This window comes from Chiloscyllium plagiosum, chromosome 10 (assembly GCF_004010195.1).
Source record: "Chiloscyllium plagiosum isolate BGI_BamShark_2017 chromosome 10, ASM401019v2, whole genome shotgun sequence".
Classification (NCBI taxonomy): Eukaryota; Metazoa; Chordata; class Chondrichthyes; order Orectolobiformes; family Hemiscylliidae; genus Chiloscyllium; species Chiloscyllium plagiosum.
This window is the reverse complement of record NC_057719.1, coordinates 37,359,243-37,375,307: the sequence shown is the minus strand read 5'-3', so window position 1 is coordinate 37,375,307 and position 16,065 is coordinate 37,359,243. Positions and strand designations below refer to the sequence as shown.

Sequence of the window (16,065 nt, the reverse complement as noted above, 5' to 3'; positions counted from 1 at the left end):
TTTATCTCTCCACCCTTCAGGCACTCGGCCTGTATTCCTGATGAAGGGCTTTTGCCCGAAACGTCGATTTTACTGCTCCTCGGATGCTGCCTGAACTGCTGTGCTTTTCCAGCACCACTAATCCAGAATCTGGTTTCTAGCATCTGCAGTCATTGTTTTTACCTCCAATAAGAACAACCTTGACAACTTGGTTTCTTGGTATTTAAGATGTAGGCTTTTAATATATTCAGTTTTTCCTTAACTGTAGTATATTTACATTGCCTTGAAGTAAAATCTGAAGAAAGCTGCTGTATCATTGGAGAACACTGCATTTGAAATGAGAAGCTGGTTCTCAACTAAATATAACTGCAGCACAGACATTAAAGTTTCAGCTAATGAGCCATATTTTTAAATGCAGTTCTGTGAAGAGAAGCAACTCTTCTGAGCGAGTGTCATCTGTTGCACGTAGAGAAAGCTTTGGAGAGTCAAAGAACAGCAGGACCCGCACTGGCTCAACTAGCAGTGGTTCCAGTGGGAAAAAAACCAGCGACAGGTAAATGAAAGTGCTTATTTATAGTTTCTCACATTCTTGCTCCATCTGTAATATTAAACTGAGGTTTAATTGTCTTAATTCATGAAAAAAAAAGATTCACATGTTATTTGTGACTTCCTAGCTTCCATAGTAAGGTAGCGTAAGCTGGGGAGAAAAACACCACTTCCTTCGAGCTCAAAGAGCGCAATCTGAAGTAAACCTATTGACATGAGAGGATTTATTACTCTCTTGTGCAGCACCATGGGGTATTACTCAGACAGGAGGAAAATTTGAAATATGTTTTCTCAAAAGTAACAGTAAAGAGTGTTAATTTACATCTGTGAAGTTTGAATTGTTATGAAATGACTTGAATTTATAGGGCCACTAAATAAAGGTTGATTTCAGGTTTCAATAGTCTGGATTTTGTGGCCCTCTGCCAGCTTGTTTGAAGGGACTGGTGGAAGTGTTGAACAACACTTGCTCTTGAGGCCTTTAGGTAGCTAATTAATGACCACTTCAGAGCCCTGTCTTGCTCCCATCACTATCCTCTCTGTGGCATGGTGAGACCCAGACAAAGCTGGGTCAAATTTTTGTGTGTGAGTGGGGTGTCAAGTAAGAAGGTGGGACCCTTCTTTCTGGTGGTCCTCTATGCCTATTGGAGACATTCCCCACCTCTTTACACTCCACCTCCTTTTGCCCATTTTTGGAGTCTGCTAGCCACGTCCCACAATACCCCAGATTAAACTGCAATGCAACTTCCAAACTTCCTCCTCTTTGTGAACTGGCTGTAGTCCCAGCAATGTTTACCATTCAGACCATGTTGGGAATATAGGTCCGTTGGAATGGCTGGTAACTCTCTAAGGTGGACCATACACTTCAAATAAAGGTGAAGGTCTCAACAGAGACTTAATACACCATGAAATGGCTGTGCAGCAGATGACTTTTTCATGGGTGAGCTCTCAACCAGCATTTCACTCTGGCAGGTACTGGACACACCATCCCCCAAGATTCAGCTCAGTGGCTACTATGTGATCATCTTGAGTAGATAATGCTGATAGATTGATGCAGGGTGACCAATAGTTGTTGAATTAATTTGACATCATGTCAATAGATTAGATTACCTACAGAATGGCCCAACAAGTCCACACCGACCCTCTGAAGAGTAGCCCATCCAGACCCATTCCCCTACTTTATACTTACCCCTGACTAATGCACCTAACATATGGACAATTTAGCATGGCCAATTCATCTGACCTGCACATCTTTGGATTGTGAAAGGAAACCGGAGAACTTAGAGAAAACCCCCGCAGACACAGGGAGAATCTGCAAACTCCACACAGACAGTTACCTGAGGTGGGAATCAAACCCAGGTCTCTGGCACTGTGAGGCAGCAGTGCTAACCACTGAGCCATCGTGGCGCCCCTATTGTGAAGGCCAGCTGAATCTGGTATCTTTTGCACTTCTGTGCTTGATGAGCTACAAGTAGCTGAATTGACTAAGTGTCCCATGTACTGTGGATGATAGCCTGCCAGTGGTGTTGTGACAGCTTTAAGGGGAGTTCCAACTCATTTTTTCAACTTTTTTTTGGACTAGAAAAGTAATTATGCTGTTATTATAAGCAATCTAATGTAAGAGATACTAATGGTGTAGAGATTCAGTCTAATATTATTTCTTTCACAGCAAGCCCAAGGATCCTCTCTTTAATGCAGGTGAGTAGCTCAAAAATTAATTCCTTTTCAGTAGCAGTTTTCCAAAGTGTTTGTTTCAATTGTTGTGAAAGTATGACATTCTTTATCTTTTTTGTGCTTTACATCTTTTTCTAATTTGATTTCCTTTCTTTTTGAAATGAAATCTCTTGCTTTTCATTTTCCTACATTTTCAAATACCTAATTTTGGAAAGCTAGGGATAAGGATTAAACCAGAATACCACAGCAGTGTGTCATCACATCAGGCATTCATAAAATTGCTGAGATAGAAACCATGTGGGACCTACTGACTGACGCTGAGACATAAGTTTTGTGTTAAACAATAATGAGTCACAATATGATACTGAAACAGTGTATCCTTTCTTTTGCTTGATACATTTGTTAAAGATAATTGCTATCAAGAGTGTGTTTTCTGAGGTTTCCTGTCTCTCCCCTTCCAATTTGCCCACCCACCTTTTCAGGACTTATGCATTTTCACATATCTTCTTCAACTAGGATACATTGCATGTGTAGTCTTTAGGAAGTTTCATACTAACCATTTCTCCTCCCTTTGGTGTCCACAATGGAATAAATGATGTCTACACAGTGCTTCCCATAGGAATCCAGTCAAGGATAGGACCGTTGTATTGGTATTCCAGGCTTAAGCGCAATACTAATAGAGAATTCTCTGTTAGAGGTCCCCGTCTTTCAGATGCAATGTTAACCCAAGTCCCTGTCTGCTCTCTCTATACGTAAACAAAACAACCTTGGCACTATTCAAAAAAAAAGAGTGATGGAATCTCCTTAGTGTCCAGACCAATGTTAATCCCATAACTAAAGTCACTAAAACACACTATTTAGGCATGCATCTCATCAATGTTTGTGGACCTGGCTGTGTGCAAATGGGTAACGAAGCTTCCTGCATTATAACAGTGAGAATACTCTAAAAGTACGTCATTGGCCAAAAGCACTTAAGAATGATCCAAGGTCATAAAGGCATTCTCCAAATCAATTCTACATGTAGAAGTTCTTCTTAAGAGTAGGACGTACTCAGCCAAAAGCTACAATAAAAGAAACCACACATATAAATATTACCCCACTTATTCACATACCTGGTTCTTCATCTTCACACATACATACCTGTTTCCCCAGTCCTTCTGCTAGCTGCTTAGCACTAGAAAGCTAACCTCTAACTGGTTCCCTCCCCAACACAGTAGATAGCAACAATATTTGTTCATTCACAGCCCCTGTGGTATGGAAAACACGTCACATCAAAGATGCTTCACAGGAAGAGGTATCAGCAGAACCAGCCATTTTGGTTAAAGATACATTTACTGACAGTTGTCAAGAATGTAAAAGATGTAACCTATTAGAGGGGTTTGTGGACAGAATTTCATTTGAGACCTGGACATCTGAAGGCATGACTGACTCTTAGAATAAAGGGAAGGGGGGATGCACCAGAAGCCCAAGTGAGTGGAATGGCAGTTGTGGAAGGGCCTGTCAGACTGGAGAGGTTTATATTGATGGGGACTGGCAAGGCCAGGAAGGAATCTAAACAGGGTTAGAATTTCTAGTATGTTGCCCTACAAGCAATATGAAAACATTGATTCGGAGGTTTGGTCGAGAGATGAGGTGGAAAGTTAGAGCTCTATATCATTAACATACTTCTAAATGCTGCCCTTATATCTGCAAATCATGTTACCTAGAGGTAGGCAGATGAAAATGAGGGGGATGCAAATGTTGTGTCCTTGTGAGACTTCAGGGAGGATCCTGTTGGTGATGCTTCATCTCTGATTTGTTAAGCTGTATTTAAGAATAGAACCAAGTGAATGTAGTATTTCTGAGAATGGGGTGAAGGCCTGCTACACAGGAAGAATGGTAAGAGAACAGGAGAAAGTGAGGACTGCAGATGCTGGAGATCAGAGGCAAGAGTATCGTGCTGGAAAGGTACAGCAGGTCAGGCAGCATCTGAGGAACAATGTTTCGGGCATAAACCTTTCATCAGGAATGAGGGGGCTAGGGGTTGGGGGGGAGTGAGGGGGTGGTTGGGGGATGTTGGGGGAAGGTAGCTGACAATGCGATAGGTAGATGAAGGTGATAGGTCGGAGAGGAGGGTGGAGCGGATAGATGGGAAAGGTGATGGACAAGACAGCGTTCCAGAGAGACCATTCCCTCTGTGACTCCCTTGTCAGATCCACATCCTCCACTAGCCCACACCCCACTCCTGGCACCTTCCCCTGTCACCGCAGGAAGTGCAAAACCTGTGCCTACACCGCTCCCCTTACCTCCGACCAAGGCCCCAAAGGATCCTTCCATATCCGACTGAAATTTACCTGTACCTCCACCAATGTCATCTACTGTATCCGTTACACCCGATGTGTTCTCCTCTACATCCGGAAGACAGGATGCCAACTTGCAGATGGTTTCAGAGAACATCTCTGGGACACCCGCACCAACCAACCCTACTGCCTTGTGGCTGAACACTTCAACTCCCCCTCCCACTCTGCCAAAGACATGCAGGTCCTGGGCCTCCTCCATGGCCAAACTCTTACCACATGATGCCTGGAGGAAGAATGCCTCATCTTCCACGTTGGGGCCCTGCAATCACATGGGATTAAAGTGGATTTCACCAGTTTCCTCATTTCCCGTCCCCACCCCCACATTATCCCAGTCCCTAGCCTCCAACTCAACACTGCGCTCCTGACCTGAACATTGCCTTTCCCATCTATCTGCTCCACCCTCCTCTCCAACCTATCATCTTCTCCCCACCTTCATCCACCTATTGTATTTTCAGCTACCTTCCCCCAACCCCACCCTCCCATTTATCTCTCAGCGCCCCCCCCGGCCCACAAGCCTCATTCCTGATGAAGGGTTATGCCCAAAACTTTGATCCTCCTGCTCCTCAGATGGAGAGAGAACAGGGTTTGGCAGTTTGGGTTGCTGTTTGTATTCAAATGGTTAGGGCACCTTGTTCCCTCATCGCAGATTGCTGGGTGTGTCCTAATTCAAGAGTAATTCTTGGGGTGTCAGTAGGGGACAGCACGGTGGCTCAGTGGTCAGCACTGCTGCCTTATAGCGCCAGGGATCCAGGTTCGATTCCAACCTCAGGTGACTGTCTGTGTGGAGTTTGCACATTCTCCCCGTGTCTGCGTGGGTTTCCTCCGGTTCTCCGGTTTCTTTCCACAATCCAAAGATGTGCTAATTACCCATAGTGTTCTGGGATGTGTAGGTTAGGTGCATTAGTCAAGCGTAACTATAGGGTAGAGGAATAGGTCTGGGTGGGTTACTCTTCAGAGAGTTGGTGTGGACTTGTTGGGCCGAAGGGCCTGTTTCTACAATGTAGGAATTCTAATTCTAAAAAAAAATTAGGAAGGAGGTATAGTGATGGATTAGGATCAGGGCTGCAAGAATCAAATACATGGGAGAATTGGAAGTGGTGTATCAGTTGGTGGGAGGGGATAAAAGAAACAAGAGAAAATAAAAAGAGAGAGTCTAATAGTTTTAGGTTCTATTGTTCCCCACAGTAAGGGGTATTCATTAGGAGTACTTGGAAAGATACTTCTATAAGATTACTGCCATCAGTCTTAGTCTAGAAGCTTTCTTGTTCTGTTTAGGGTTTATATTTGCTATATTTAAATAAATATCAATGAGTCTGAAACTTGAATAAATCTGTTCTTCTGTCATTAATATATTCTATGCTCCTAAAGGAGAGAGAGAGAGAGAGAGACTGTCCAAATGTCTGATATGAATGGGCAGCTGCTAAACAGCTGGCCCAGTCAATGTATTTATTAATGTAGAATATTTCAATAAGTCATATCTGGTGAACCTTTGGGATAACCATGTCAATATATTCTTTTAGTATTTAAGGGATTGAGAGTTTATTGCTTTGCAGCAAATTATTAATGACATTTGCATGTATAGAATTATGAAAACGTCTAAATGTGCCAAGATAAGTGAAGTACTCAAAATTCCATGTTTTATGTGAGGTTATTTAGAAGCTGTAAATGAATGTGGCTGTTCAGTCCTTAGAACAGGTGCTAGGTGAACCTGACTTTCCTCATACACATCTTTATCTAGCACTTCTGTCTCTATCTCTGTAATCACAAGGGAAGCGCCGTGTGATGCATTGCAAAGGTAGGTCTCATTTGTGCAATATTCTAGCTCTCTGAACGTACCTGTTTCCTAGCTGTCAGGTCTCATTCACATGCACACACAGCCTCTTCTGCAAGCACGCTTACATTTTCTTTGAAATGCAAAGCTTTCGTATCTGGATATCACTTTTCATGCAACCAAACTTTCCAATTGCATTAATCAGACTTTTACAGGAGCCATAATCACCCTGAACATTTTTTATTTTGTCAACTAAGGTTCAGGGGGTGAGGGAAGACTTGGGAGTGGGAGGAGTCAGTGGAATAATGAATAAATCTCCTGAAGAACTCCTAGATCCTGTGTTGTCTTTGAATTTGGCTTGTTCAGTCATGTGACTGACGTGCAGAGAGCTATGCCACATGTAATGTAGTGTTGCTTGCTTTTGAAAGGTTTGCATAAATCCACTAGTCCTTGAAAAATAATCACCTTTCAGGCTGTACTGTCAGTTTGTAAGATGTGCATGAGAGTTTGTCAAAATGTACTAATGTTTAAAAATAAATTCTAGCAGCTGATCCAAATTTAGTACAAAAGACATAACTCCCAGTCAGGAGTAACCTTGTCAAAAATCTCATGCATGCTAGTAGACAAAACCCAAAACTAAACATAGTCATTCTCTTAGTAGCAAATCCTATTTATTGAGTAACATACAAGCTTAGCTTGGGTGACCATTGATTTTGTGGTGTCTAATTTAAAGCTTCTTGTGTTAGCAGTGGACATAATGCTGAGTTTGGATGATAGGGGAAATGTGATCATGATTGAAGGTAAAGAAAATAAAAATTGGGAGGAATGTAAAATGGAATGCTGACTCATTATCTTCCATTTCCCACTATTGCACAGACCTAGCACTTTGGCTGTCTGTTCAGTATTCTTATCTTCACAGCACAGTATCATTCAATTTTCTCAAATGTGAAAAGGATAATTTTTGGGCGTGTTCTTTGCAGTTTTGTGACAATGACAATTTTAATTTAAAGTGAAATGCTACCGAGATAAGAAAACTGGAATAAGTTACGAATGCTTACATTGTTTAAAAAGAGACAGATAATTGAGGTGTATGCTTGTGTATCTTTATCCTTTAGTTTGTAGTAATGGTGTTTCTGTAACTGAGAGATTGTAAAACAACATGTTGCAATAACGAAAACTTTTCTTCATTAACACAATTAGATATTAAATATGGTGTCCATTAGATGTTATGATCACCTGGTAATGATTTTATTACTTCTATCCTCCTATCTATATACGTACACGACAATTCCATGTAGTTTTGGTACAGATAATGCTGATTCAGTCTACAAAGCTGACTGATTCTCCTGACAGCAGTGCTGAACAAGCTAGTTTGCTATCGAACCAAGAACCACCTCTTCAAGAATCTGGACCAACCTCCACTAAAACTGTTGGGATGCTTGGAACTCACAAGTTACCTTCTCTGACCCTACCACTTCCTAAAAGCCCAAGTCAGATTCTCATCAGCCCTACTGCCATGTCAAGGTCTCCAAGTTTGATTAGCCCACTTAAACCCCCAAGCCAGTACTTCCAGATCTATTTTTAACTCCTTAATTTCTACAATTAAGTATTTGATGGGCTGTAAGGAATTAAACCTGTTTTGCTTTATTTTCTTCTCTGTGTGTCTGCCCTGCACATTTCTATGTCAGGTTTTGCTCATGTCATGCTTTCTTTCTTCTGCACACTGTGTTTTCTGCACTAAATTCTTTGTTTTGGCATGTATAATATTGATTCAATAGCATGTGCCACCGATTCTATTTTGAATTTATGGAATGTGGTCACATATTGTTGCATTTTGTATAATTTTACCTAATTATTTTTAACATTAGCAACATTCACTGCATGTAATGATATTGTATGAAATCTTTCATATAATAAAGACAATTACAATTTTAAATCAAAGACTGGTGTTGGCTGTACTTTAATTTTTTTCCTCTTTGTTCCCCTGAATGTTCCTTATCTGATATTATTTTACCTACATAACGTCTAATACAAGTGTTCAAAAAATGATCATGATATTCTCTGTCCTTTTTATAGAGGAAGGATATGTAAAAATGTTCCTGCGTGGACGTCCAATCACCATGTATATGCCCCAAGTTATTAAGGAAACCTACAGTTTGGAAGATAAAGGTGAACTTGCAGCCAAAAAGCTGAAGCTAGACTGGGTGTATCCTTCAGCTTCTAGGTGCCAGTGTTGAATTATTTAGCCTTAATTATGTACAGCTAAATAATTTTCATTTCAATAAGCTACACAAAATGGTAAAAATAGCAGATTTGGTTATGAAAATTATTTAATAAAATGATGGATGTACTAGACACTCCTGTGTGGAAATGTCCCCTGGGCTAATTCCTATTTTTACGATTTTTGATGGATATCGTTTTACATTTTTGCTTTTTAAATTCCATTCTGACCAAAATCATGTAGTAACCTGTTTGAAAAGTGAATGTCTGTTTTCATTTTGATTTTTTAAATCTCCATTGTGTAATATACATGCAGTAAAATCTTTGTTAACATTTGGAAATGTACGAATCTAAGCATTGTTTTGCGAGTTTGCGGTATTGCGTTACATCTTGCTGACTGATGAAACTTGTAGACTTATTGTTGCTTTGCAGAAATTATTTCCCCAGTTACTTATTAGATCTTGTGTTTCTTAACAACTAAGAACACAAAAGAACCATCAGCCCAATCCAACCTCCTTATAGCATCTGTAACACTTTAGCACAATTTCTGATGTATTGTAGATCTAATTGAATGCATGTTTTTCATACTTAAGAAACCGGTCCCTTATTTAAGATTAGATTAAATTCCCTACAGTGTGGAAACAGGCCTTTCGGCCCAACCAGTCCACACCAATCCTGCAAAGGATAGCCCACCCAGACCCATTTCCCTCTGAATGATGCACCTAACACTATGGGCAATTTAGCATGGCCAATCCACCTGACCTGCATATCTTTGGACTGTGGGAGGAAACCAGAGCACCCAGAGGAAACACACGCACACACAGGGAGAATGTGCAAACTTCACACAGACAGTCACCTGAGGCTGGAATTCAACCTGGGACCCTGGTGCTGTGAGGCAGCAGTGCTAACCACTGAGCCACCCCATACTAACCTGGCAAAGGAATTTTGTGAAGTTGTTGGAGTCTGGTGGTAAATGAGTGTTTTATGAGCTCCATCCTGTCTAAAGGCACTGCCCCCTAATGTCACAGCCTCCACAATCCACAAACAGTAGCTTTAATGCTGCAATCAATTGCACCTATTCTCATTGCTTTACGTATTACCTTGTCTATAATAGTAATAGCAAACTAGGGTGCTGACATTCTTTTGCCTCATGGTAGTGATGATGGTATATTTCATACACTTAACTTTGTTAAGATGTCAAGAGATTACTTCAGACTAGAAGCTAATTTAAAAAATGCAATAATGGAGACATTTTTCAAAGATTTGAGGCAAAAGTCAAGAAGACATTGGGTAAATAGACAAGGTCTTTTCCTTGGGGTGGAAGAGTCCAGAACTAAAGGGCATAGGTTTAGGATGAGAGGGGAAAGATATAAAAGAGGCTTAAGGGGCAACATTTTCACGCAGAGGGTGGTACGTGTGTAGAATGGGCTGCCAGAGGAAGTGGTGGAGGCTAGTACAATTGCAACATTAAAAGGCATCAGGATGGGTATATGAACAGGAAGGGTTTGGAAGGATATGGGCCAGGTGCTGGCAGGTGGGTCGAGATTGGGTTGGAATATCTGGTTGGCATGGACGAGTTGAATTGAAGAATTTATTTCCGTGCTGTACATCTCTATGATTCTGTGACATGATGTGCCACACACAAGCAATTTAATGACGCTTCCCTGAAATATTTTGCTTGAATGCCACTCTGTTCGGTAAATACTGGGCAAATGTCAGTCATACACATTGTAACAGACATTGTAGCTCTATAATTCCATTACACCGAATTTGCAACAAACTGAAACAATATCCATTGGTGGTCTATAGTGTTATATATGGCACATTTCCTGTTTCAGCTTGTTCATATATTTGCTGGAGCACCTATAGTGGCTGTAATTAAATCAACCAGTTTGCTGATTATGAACAGAGGAAAGGAGCAGAAAGATTTGGGGGCAAATTGATCCAGGGCCCAGTGAGATATGAGAGTTGCAATATATGTACATAAGACTGATTTTTTTCTCAGAGTGGCAGCATTTGGCACTCATTCACCTTTTCTTCTTGAAGTACTGACCATGTAGGAGGTAATACTAGGATACTCAGTTCAAAACTCCAGAGAAGTAGAAATCACTAGCTCCATCATAACTTCTGTAAACATATTAAAAAAAAAATTAAAGAAAGCAAAATAGCTACATTTATCCAGCCTAACCCAAATAATTATGTTGTCTTGTGCACTACAATATATCCTCTCCCCACTGAATCTTTACTTTATGTAGTCTCTTGGAAGTGATTAAAAAAATTAAAACTTACACCAGTCAAAAAATAACGTTTGGAAAGTTATAAGATTAGAAATGATATAGTTGGGGCATGTACGTTAGAGCATTCTGCAGTGCTGTTCTATCCAGTAAATAGTGAATGTGTCTGTTTACATCTCAGACATCTTTATTTATTATAGAAATATGTGCCACATCGTTTGTTTGTACTCCTCTGCATCTCTTAGTTGGAGTTATTATCCCTAAGAGTAAAGGGTGGTCCTTTACATAGACAGGCTATAGATACATATAGAGAGGGGTGAATTCCAAAGGATACGTATATCATAAACCAGCAAGGTTTGGCTGATTTGCAGCCTCCCTTGTTTGCTGTTAAACACTTTCTGCATGTTAAATAACTGGAAGCCTTCTGCTCATGAAGGTGAGAGGGTTAAAAAAAAAGCACTTGCAAAGTAGTATCGATGCCAATTAAGCAACTTTGAGAACCCAGCAACTTTGGGTTGTGGAGATTTACCACTGATTTTCTGTGATGCTGAAACACGAACTTCCCAGTGTCCTGCAGTATATATCTATTCCTGAATACATGTTCAGAATGCACCCTGACTATGCATTACAGAACTATCTGAAAATAACTCAATGCCATGTAAGTTGAGGTTTGTATCCAAAGGCAGCAGTCCAGGCAGAATTGGAGCTTGTTGTATTTACACATTAACTGGCAGATGTAAATTAGTTCCTTGAGCATGCTTCACTGTCTGATAAGACCATGGCTGATCTGATTGAAGCCTTGACTCCACATTCCTGTTTACCCCGCTCTATAACCACAGCTTCTTCATTTAGATTAGATTAGATTCCCTACAGTGTGGAAACAGGTCCTTTGGCCCAACAAGTCCACAATGACCCTCCAAAGAGTAACCCACCCAGACCCATTTCCCTCTGACTAACGCACCTAACCTATGGGCAATTTAGCATGGCCTGAACATCTTTGGACTGTGGGAGGAAACCAGAGCACCCGGAGGAAACCCACACAGACTCGAGGAGAATGTGCAAACTCCACACAGGCAGTCACCCGAGGCTGGAATTGAACCTGGGACCTTGGTGCTGTGAGGCAGCAGTGCTAACCACTGACCCACCGTGCCACTCAGCCTTAAAAAAAGTCCAGCCTCCATTGATCTCTGGAAAAAGAAAAAAAGTCTCCTCATTCAGTCTTAAACTATTTTCAAACATACTCCCCAAGTTGTAGTCTCTTCCATAAGGGTAACCATTCTGTCAGCATCCACCAGTCAAATTCCTTCAGCACCATGGATGTTTCAACATGATCACTTCTTGCTTTCAAGTGCCTCTGAGTGCTAACATAATCTGACCACACTTTCTCCATAAGATCACCCAAGAATCAGTCAAGTGAACCTTCTGTAAAACCCAAAACTGTACATACATCTTGATGTGTGTTCTCACCAACAACTGTAGCAACATTTTCCTACTTTCATACTCAATTTTCCTTTTGATAAATGACAACTTTCCATTTATTTTTGTAATACATGCTGTATGTCCATACTAACTTAATGGATTTCATATACTAAGATGCCCAGATCTCTTTGTAACTCCTGTGTCCATTTGAATAGTGTATTGTTTTTATATTCTTCCCATCAAATTGGACAAGTTCACATTTTTCCAAATTATGCTTCATCCACCAGATTTTTGATCACAATTTAAGGAGTCTGCAATGGGATCTAAGTTCCTCATAATCTATTCTTCCTATCTTGGTGGCATCAGCAAATTTAGCAGCCATGCATTTGGTTCATTGAGCAAATCCATTGATGTAAATTATAAATGGTCGAGGCCTCAGTACTGATCCCTGTAGAACCCCACTAGTTACAGATTCCACATCTGAAGTGCCTAATGAAGAGTCATCTAGACTCGAAACGTTAACTTGTTTTTCTCTCCATGGATCTACCTGATCCACTGTGATCTCCTGCACTTTTTGTTTTCAGTTCAGATTCCAGCATCTGCAGCAATTTACTCCTGCATTTTACCTGACTTCCTGTTTCGGTTAGTTAACTAATCCTCTATTGATGCTAACGTGTTATGTACTACATCCCAAGCTCTTAATTTGCATAGTCACTTTTAAAATAGTACCATATCACATGCCTTTAGAATTTCAAGTATACCACATCTACAGATTTCCCTATATCTATGTTATTTGTTACTTCCTTAAAGAATGCCAATAAGACAGTTAAACATGATTGGCCTTCCACGAAACCATGTTCCCTGATGCTGATATAATCTCACAATCAGATACAAGTTCATTAAGATGTCTAGATCAAATATTACTCACTTATTCCTGTTTATCTGACCCTGTAACAGCAGCTACTTGTATACTTGGCTAATTTACACCTTGTATATTGCAAAAGTAAACCCAGGAACTGTGAGATAGCAATACCACTGACCCTCATGATGATAATGCTTAAAGATGTAAAATGAACTCTAACAATTGTACAAGGACCTTCCAGAAAGGAGTTTGGAATGAAAAATGGAGGAAATGGTTCCCACCTCAATTTTCTGGCTAAGATAAAGAGTTCACTGAATAAAAAACAAAAGATCTGTGAATGTTGTAAATCAGAAACAAAAACAGAAATTGCTGGAAAAACTCAGCAGGTCTGGCAGCATTTGTGGAGAGAAATCTGAACTAACGTTTCAGTTGAGTGATCCTTCCTCAGAACTGATGGTAGGTAGGAAAATGTCAGTTTCTATGCAGAATATAGGATGATGGGAGGGTTAAGGAGTTACTTACTTATTTAGTTACTTAAGTACTTTCCATCATTTAATGATGAAAATCTGCAAAAATAGAAATTCAGGTCTTATTATGACACTGTTTTATGCAATTTGTATTACACCAACTCAGTGTCTAACTGTTTAATTGTTGCACGCACTTCTCCACTAGCCTGCCATAACTATAAAGGAAATCTACAGAAAAGGTGGTACAACTGCAGGCACATTATCTCAATGATCACCTGCCAGAGTTGGATTGGTCAGTCAGGAGGAACTCCATGGAATCTCTATTTCACAATAAAATGTTTATATGAAACTTGGAAGCACCATAAACATAGAAATGTAGGGAATAGGAGCAGGACTGCCATTCAGCCCTTCATGCCAGCTCTGCCATTCAACATGATCATGACTTATCATCCAACTCAGTACCCTGTTCCTGCTTTCTCTCCATACCCTTTTGAATATTTTGGCCTTAGAAATGAATGAATTCCTTGAAAACATGGAATAATTTGGCCTCAACCATTTCCTGTGGCAGAGAATGTCACTGGTTTACCACTCTTCAGGAGAAGATATTTCTCATTGTCTCAGCCCTACCCTATTTCTTTAAATGAAGACCCTGATTCTGGACTCCTTGGTCATTGAGAACATCCTTCCTGCATTTATTCTGTCTAGACTTGTTAGAATTTTATGGGTGAGATCCCCTCTCATTCTAAACTTAAATGAAATAATCCTAATGGATCCAGTCTCCCTTCATACGTCAGTCTATCCAAACCAGGAATCAGTCTGGCAAACCTTTGTTGCACTCCTTCCATAGCCAGAACATCCATCCTCAGATAAGGAAACCAAAACTGCATTCAGTACGCTAGGTAGTGATCCCACCAAGGCCCTGTACAATTGCAGCGAGTCGTCCCTGCTCCTGTACACAAATCCTCTCACTATGAAGGTCAACATACCATTGTTCTTCTTTGCTTCCGGCTGCATCTGCAATGATAGATGTACAAAGACACCCAGGTCTTATTTCACCTCCCCCTTTTAAATTTATCGCTACTCCAAGAATAATCTGCTTTAGAGGTTTGCAAATAAAGCAGATAATTTCACATTTATCCACATTATATTTCATGTGCATACATTTGCCCACTCACTCAACTTGTCCAGATCACACTGAAGCATCTCTACATCCTCCTCACAGCTCACCCTTCCACCCAATTTTGTGTCATTTGCAAACTCGGAGATATTAGATTTAGTTCCCTCATCTAAATTATTAATATATTGTGAATACCTGAGTTTCAAGCACTGATCCCTGTGATACTGTACTAGTCACTGGCAACCCCTCTGTAAAAGACCCATTTATTCCTACTGTTTGTTTCCTGTATGCCAACAAGTTCTCTATTCATGGGTCAGTATACTACTCCCAATACTACACACTTTAATTTTATCTCTAATCCCTTTTCTGGGAGTTTATTGAAAGCCTTCTGAAAGTCTAAGTAAACCACACAGGCCGGGTCCTCCTTAACAACTATGAGGTACATCCTTGAAAGATTACAGTAAATTTGTCAGATATGATGTCTCTTTCGGAAATCCACACTGACTATGTCGGTTTCTGTCACTGTTTCCCAAGTGTTCGGCAATTAAATCTTTTATAATGCACTCTAGCATTTTCCCCACTACCAATGTCACGTTAACAGATCTATAGTTCTCTATGTCTCCCTAGGAGCAGGACTGCCATTCAGCCCTTCATGCCAGCTCTGCCATTCAATTAAATCTTTTATAATGCACTCTAGCATTTTCCCCACTACCAATGTCACGTTAACAGATCTATAGTTCTCTATGTCTCCCCTCCTTTTATTCAATAGTGGGATTACATTAGATAACCTCCATTCCAAAGGAACTATTCTAGAATCTATAGAACCTTAAAAGATGACCATCAAGGCATCCACTATTTCTAAGGGCACTTTTTGTAATATTAAGTAGTGATGTAAATTATTGGACTCTGGGAATTTATTTGGCCTTTAATCCCATTAATTTCCCTGACACCATTTCCCCATTAATACTGATTTCCTACAGTTCCTCCTTCTCACTAAACAAGTGATCTCTCAACATTTAGGGTCATAGAGACATAGAGATGTGCAGCATGGAAACAGACCCTTCGGTCCACCCGTCCATGCCGACCAGATATCCCAACCCAATCTAGTCCCATCTGCCAATACCCGGCCCATATCCCTCCAAACCCTTCCTATTCATATGCCCATCCAAATGCCTCTTAAATGTTGCAATTGTACCAGCCTCCACCACATCCTCTGGCAGCTCATTCCACACACGTACCACCCTCTGCGTGAAAAAATTGCCCCTTAGGTCTCTTTTATATCTTTCCCCTCTCACTCTAAACCTATGCCCTCTAGTTCTGGACTCCCCGACCCCAGGGAAAAGGCTTTGCCTATTTATCCTATCCATGTCCCTCATAATTTTGTAAACCTCTATAAGGTCTCCCCTCAGCCTCCAACGCGCCAGGGAAAACAGCCCCAGC

At 40.6% G+C, this 16,065-nt stretch overlaps 1 protein-coding gene across 12 annotated transcripts in view; it reads left to right on the top strand.

Annotated features, from left to right (window-relative positions):
* eml1 (EMAP like 1) overlaps window positions 1-16,065 on the top strand; it is a 264,830-nt gene that overhangs the window by 195,144 nt on the left and 53,621 nt on the right. For 9 of the 12 annotated variants that reach the window (XM_043697435.1, XM_043697440.1, XM_043697438.1 and 6 more), the window contains 4 exons: window positions 398-532; window positions 2,192-2,220; window positions 6,304-6,330; window positions 8,383-8,512. In XM_043697435.1, the coding sequence (XP_043553370.1) occupies window positions 398-532; window positions 2,192-2,220; window positions 6,304-6,330; window positions 8,383-8,512 (321 nt within the window). Of the gene's footprint in view, window positions 1-397; window positions 533-2,191; window positions 2,221-6,293; window positions 6,331-8,382; window positions 8,513-16,065 lie in introns of those variants that run through there. The other 3 variants (XM_043697434.1, XM_043697444.1, XM_043697445.1) reach the window with 2 other exon arrangements.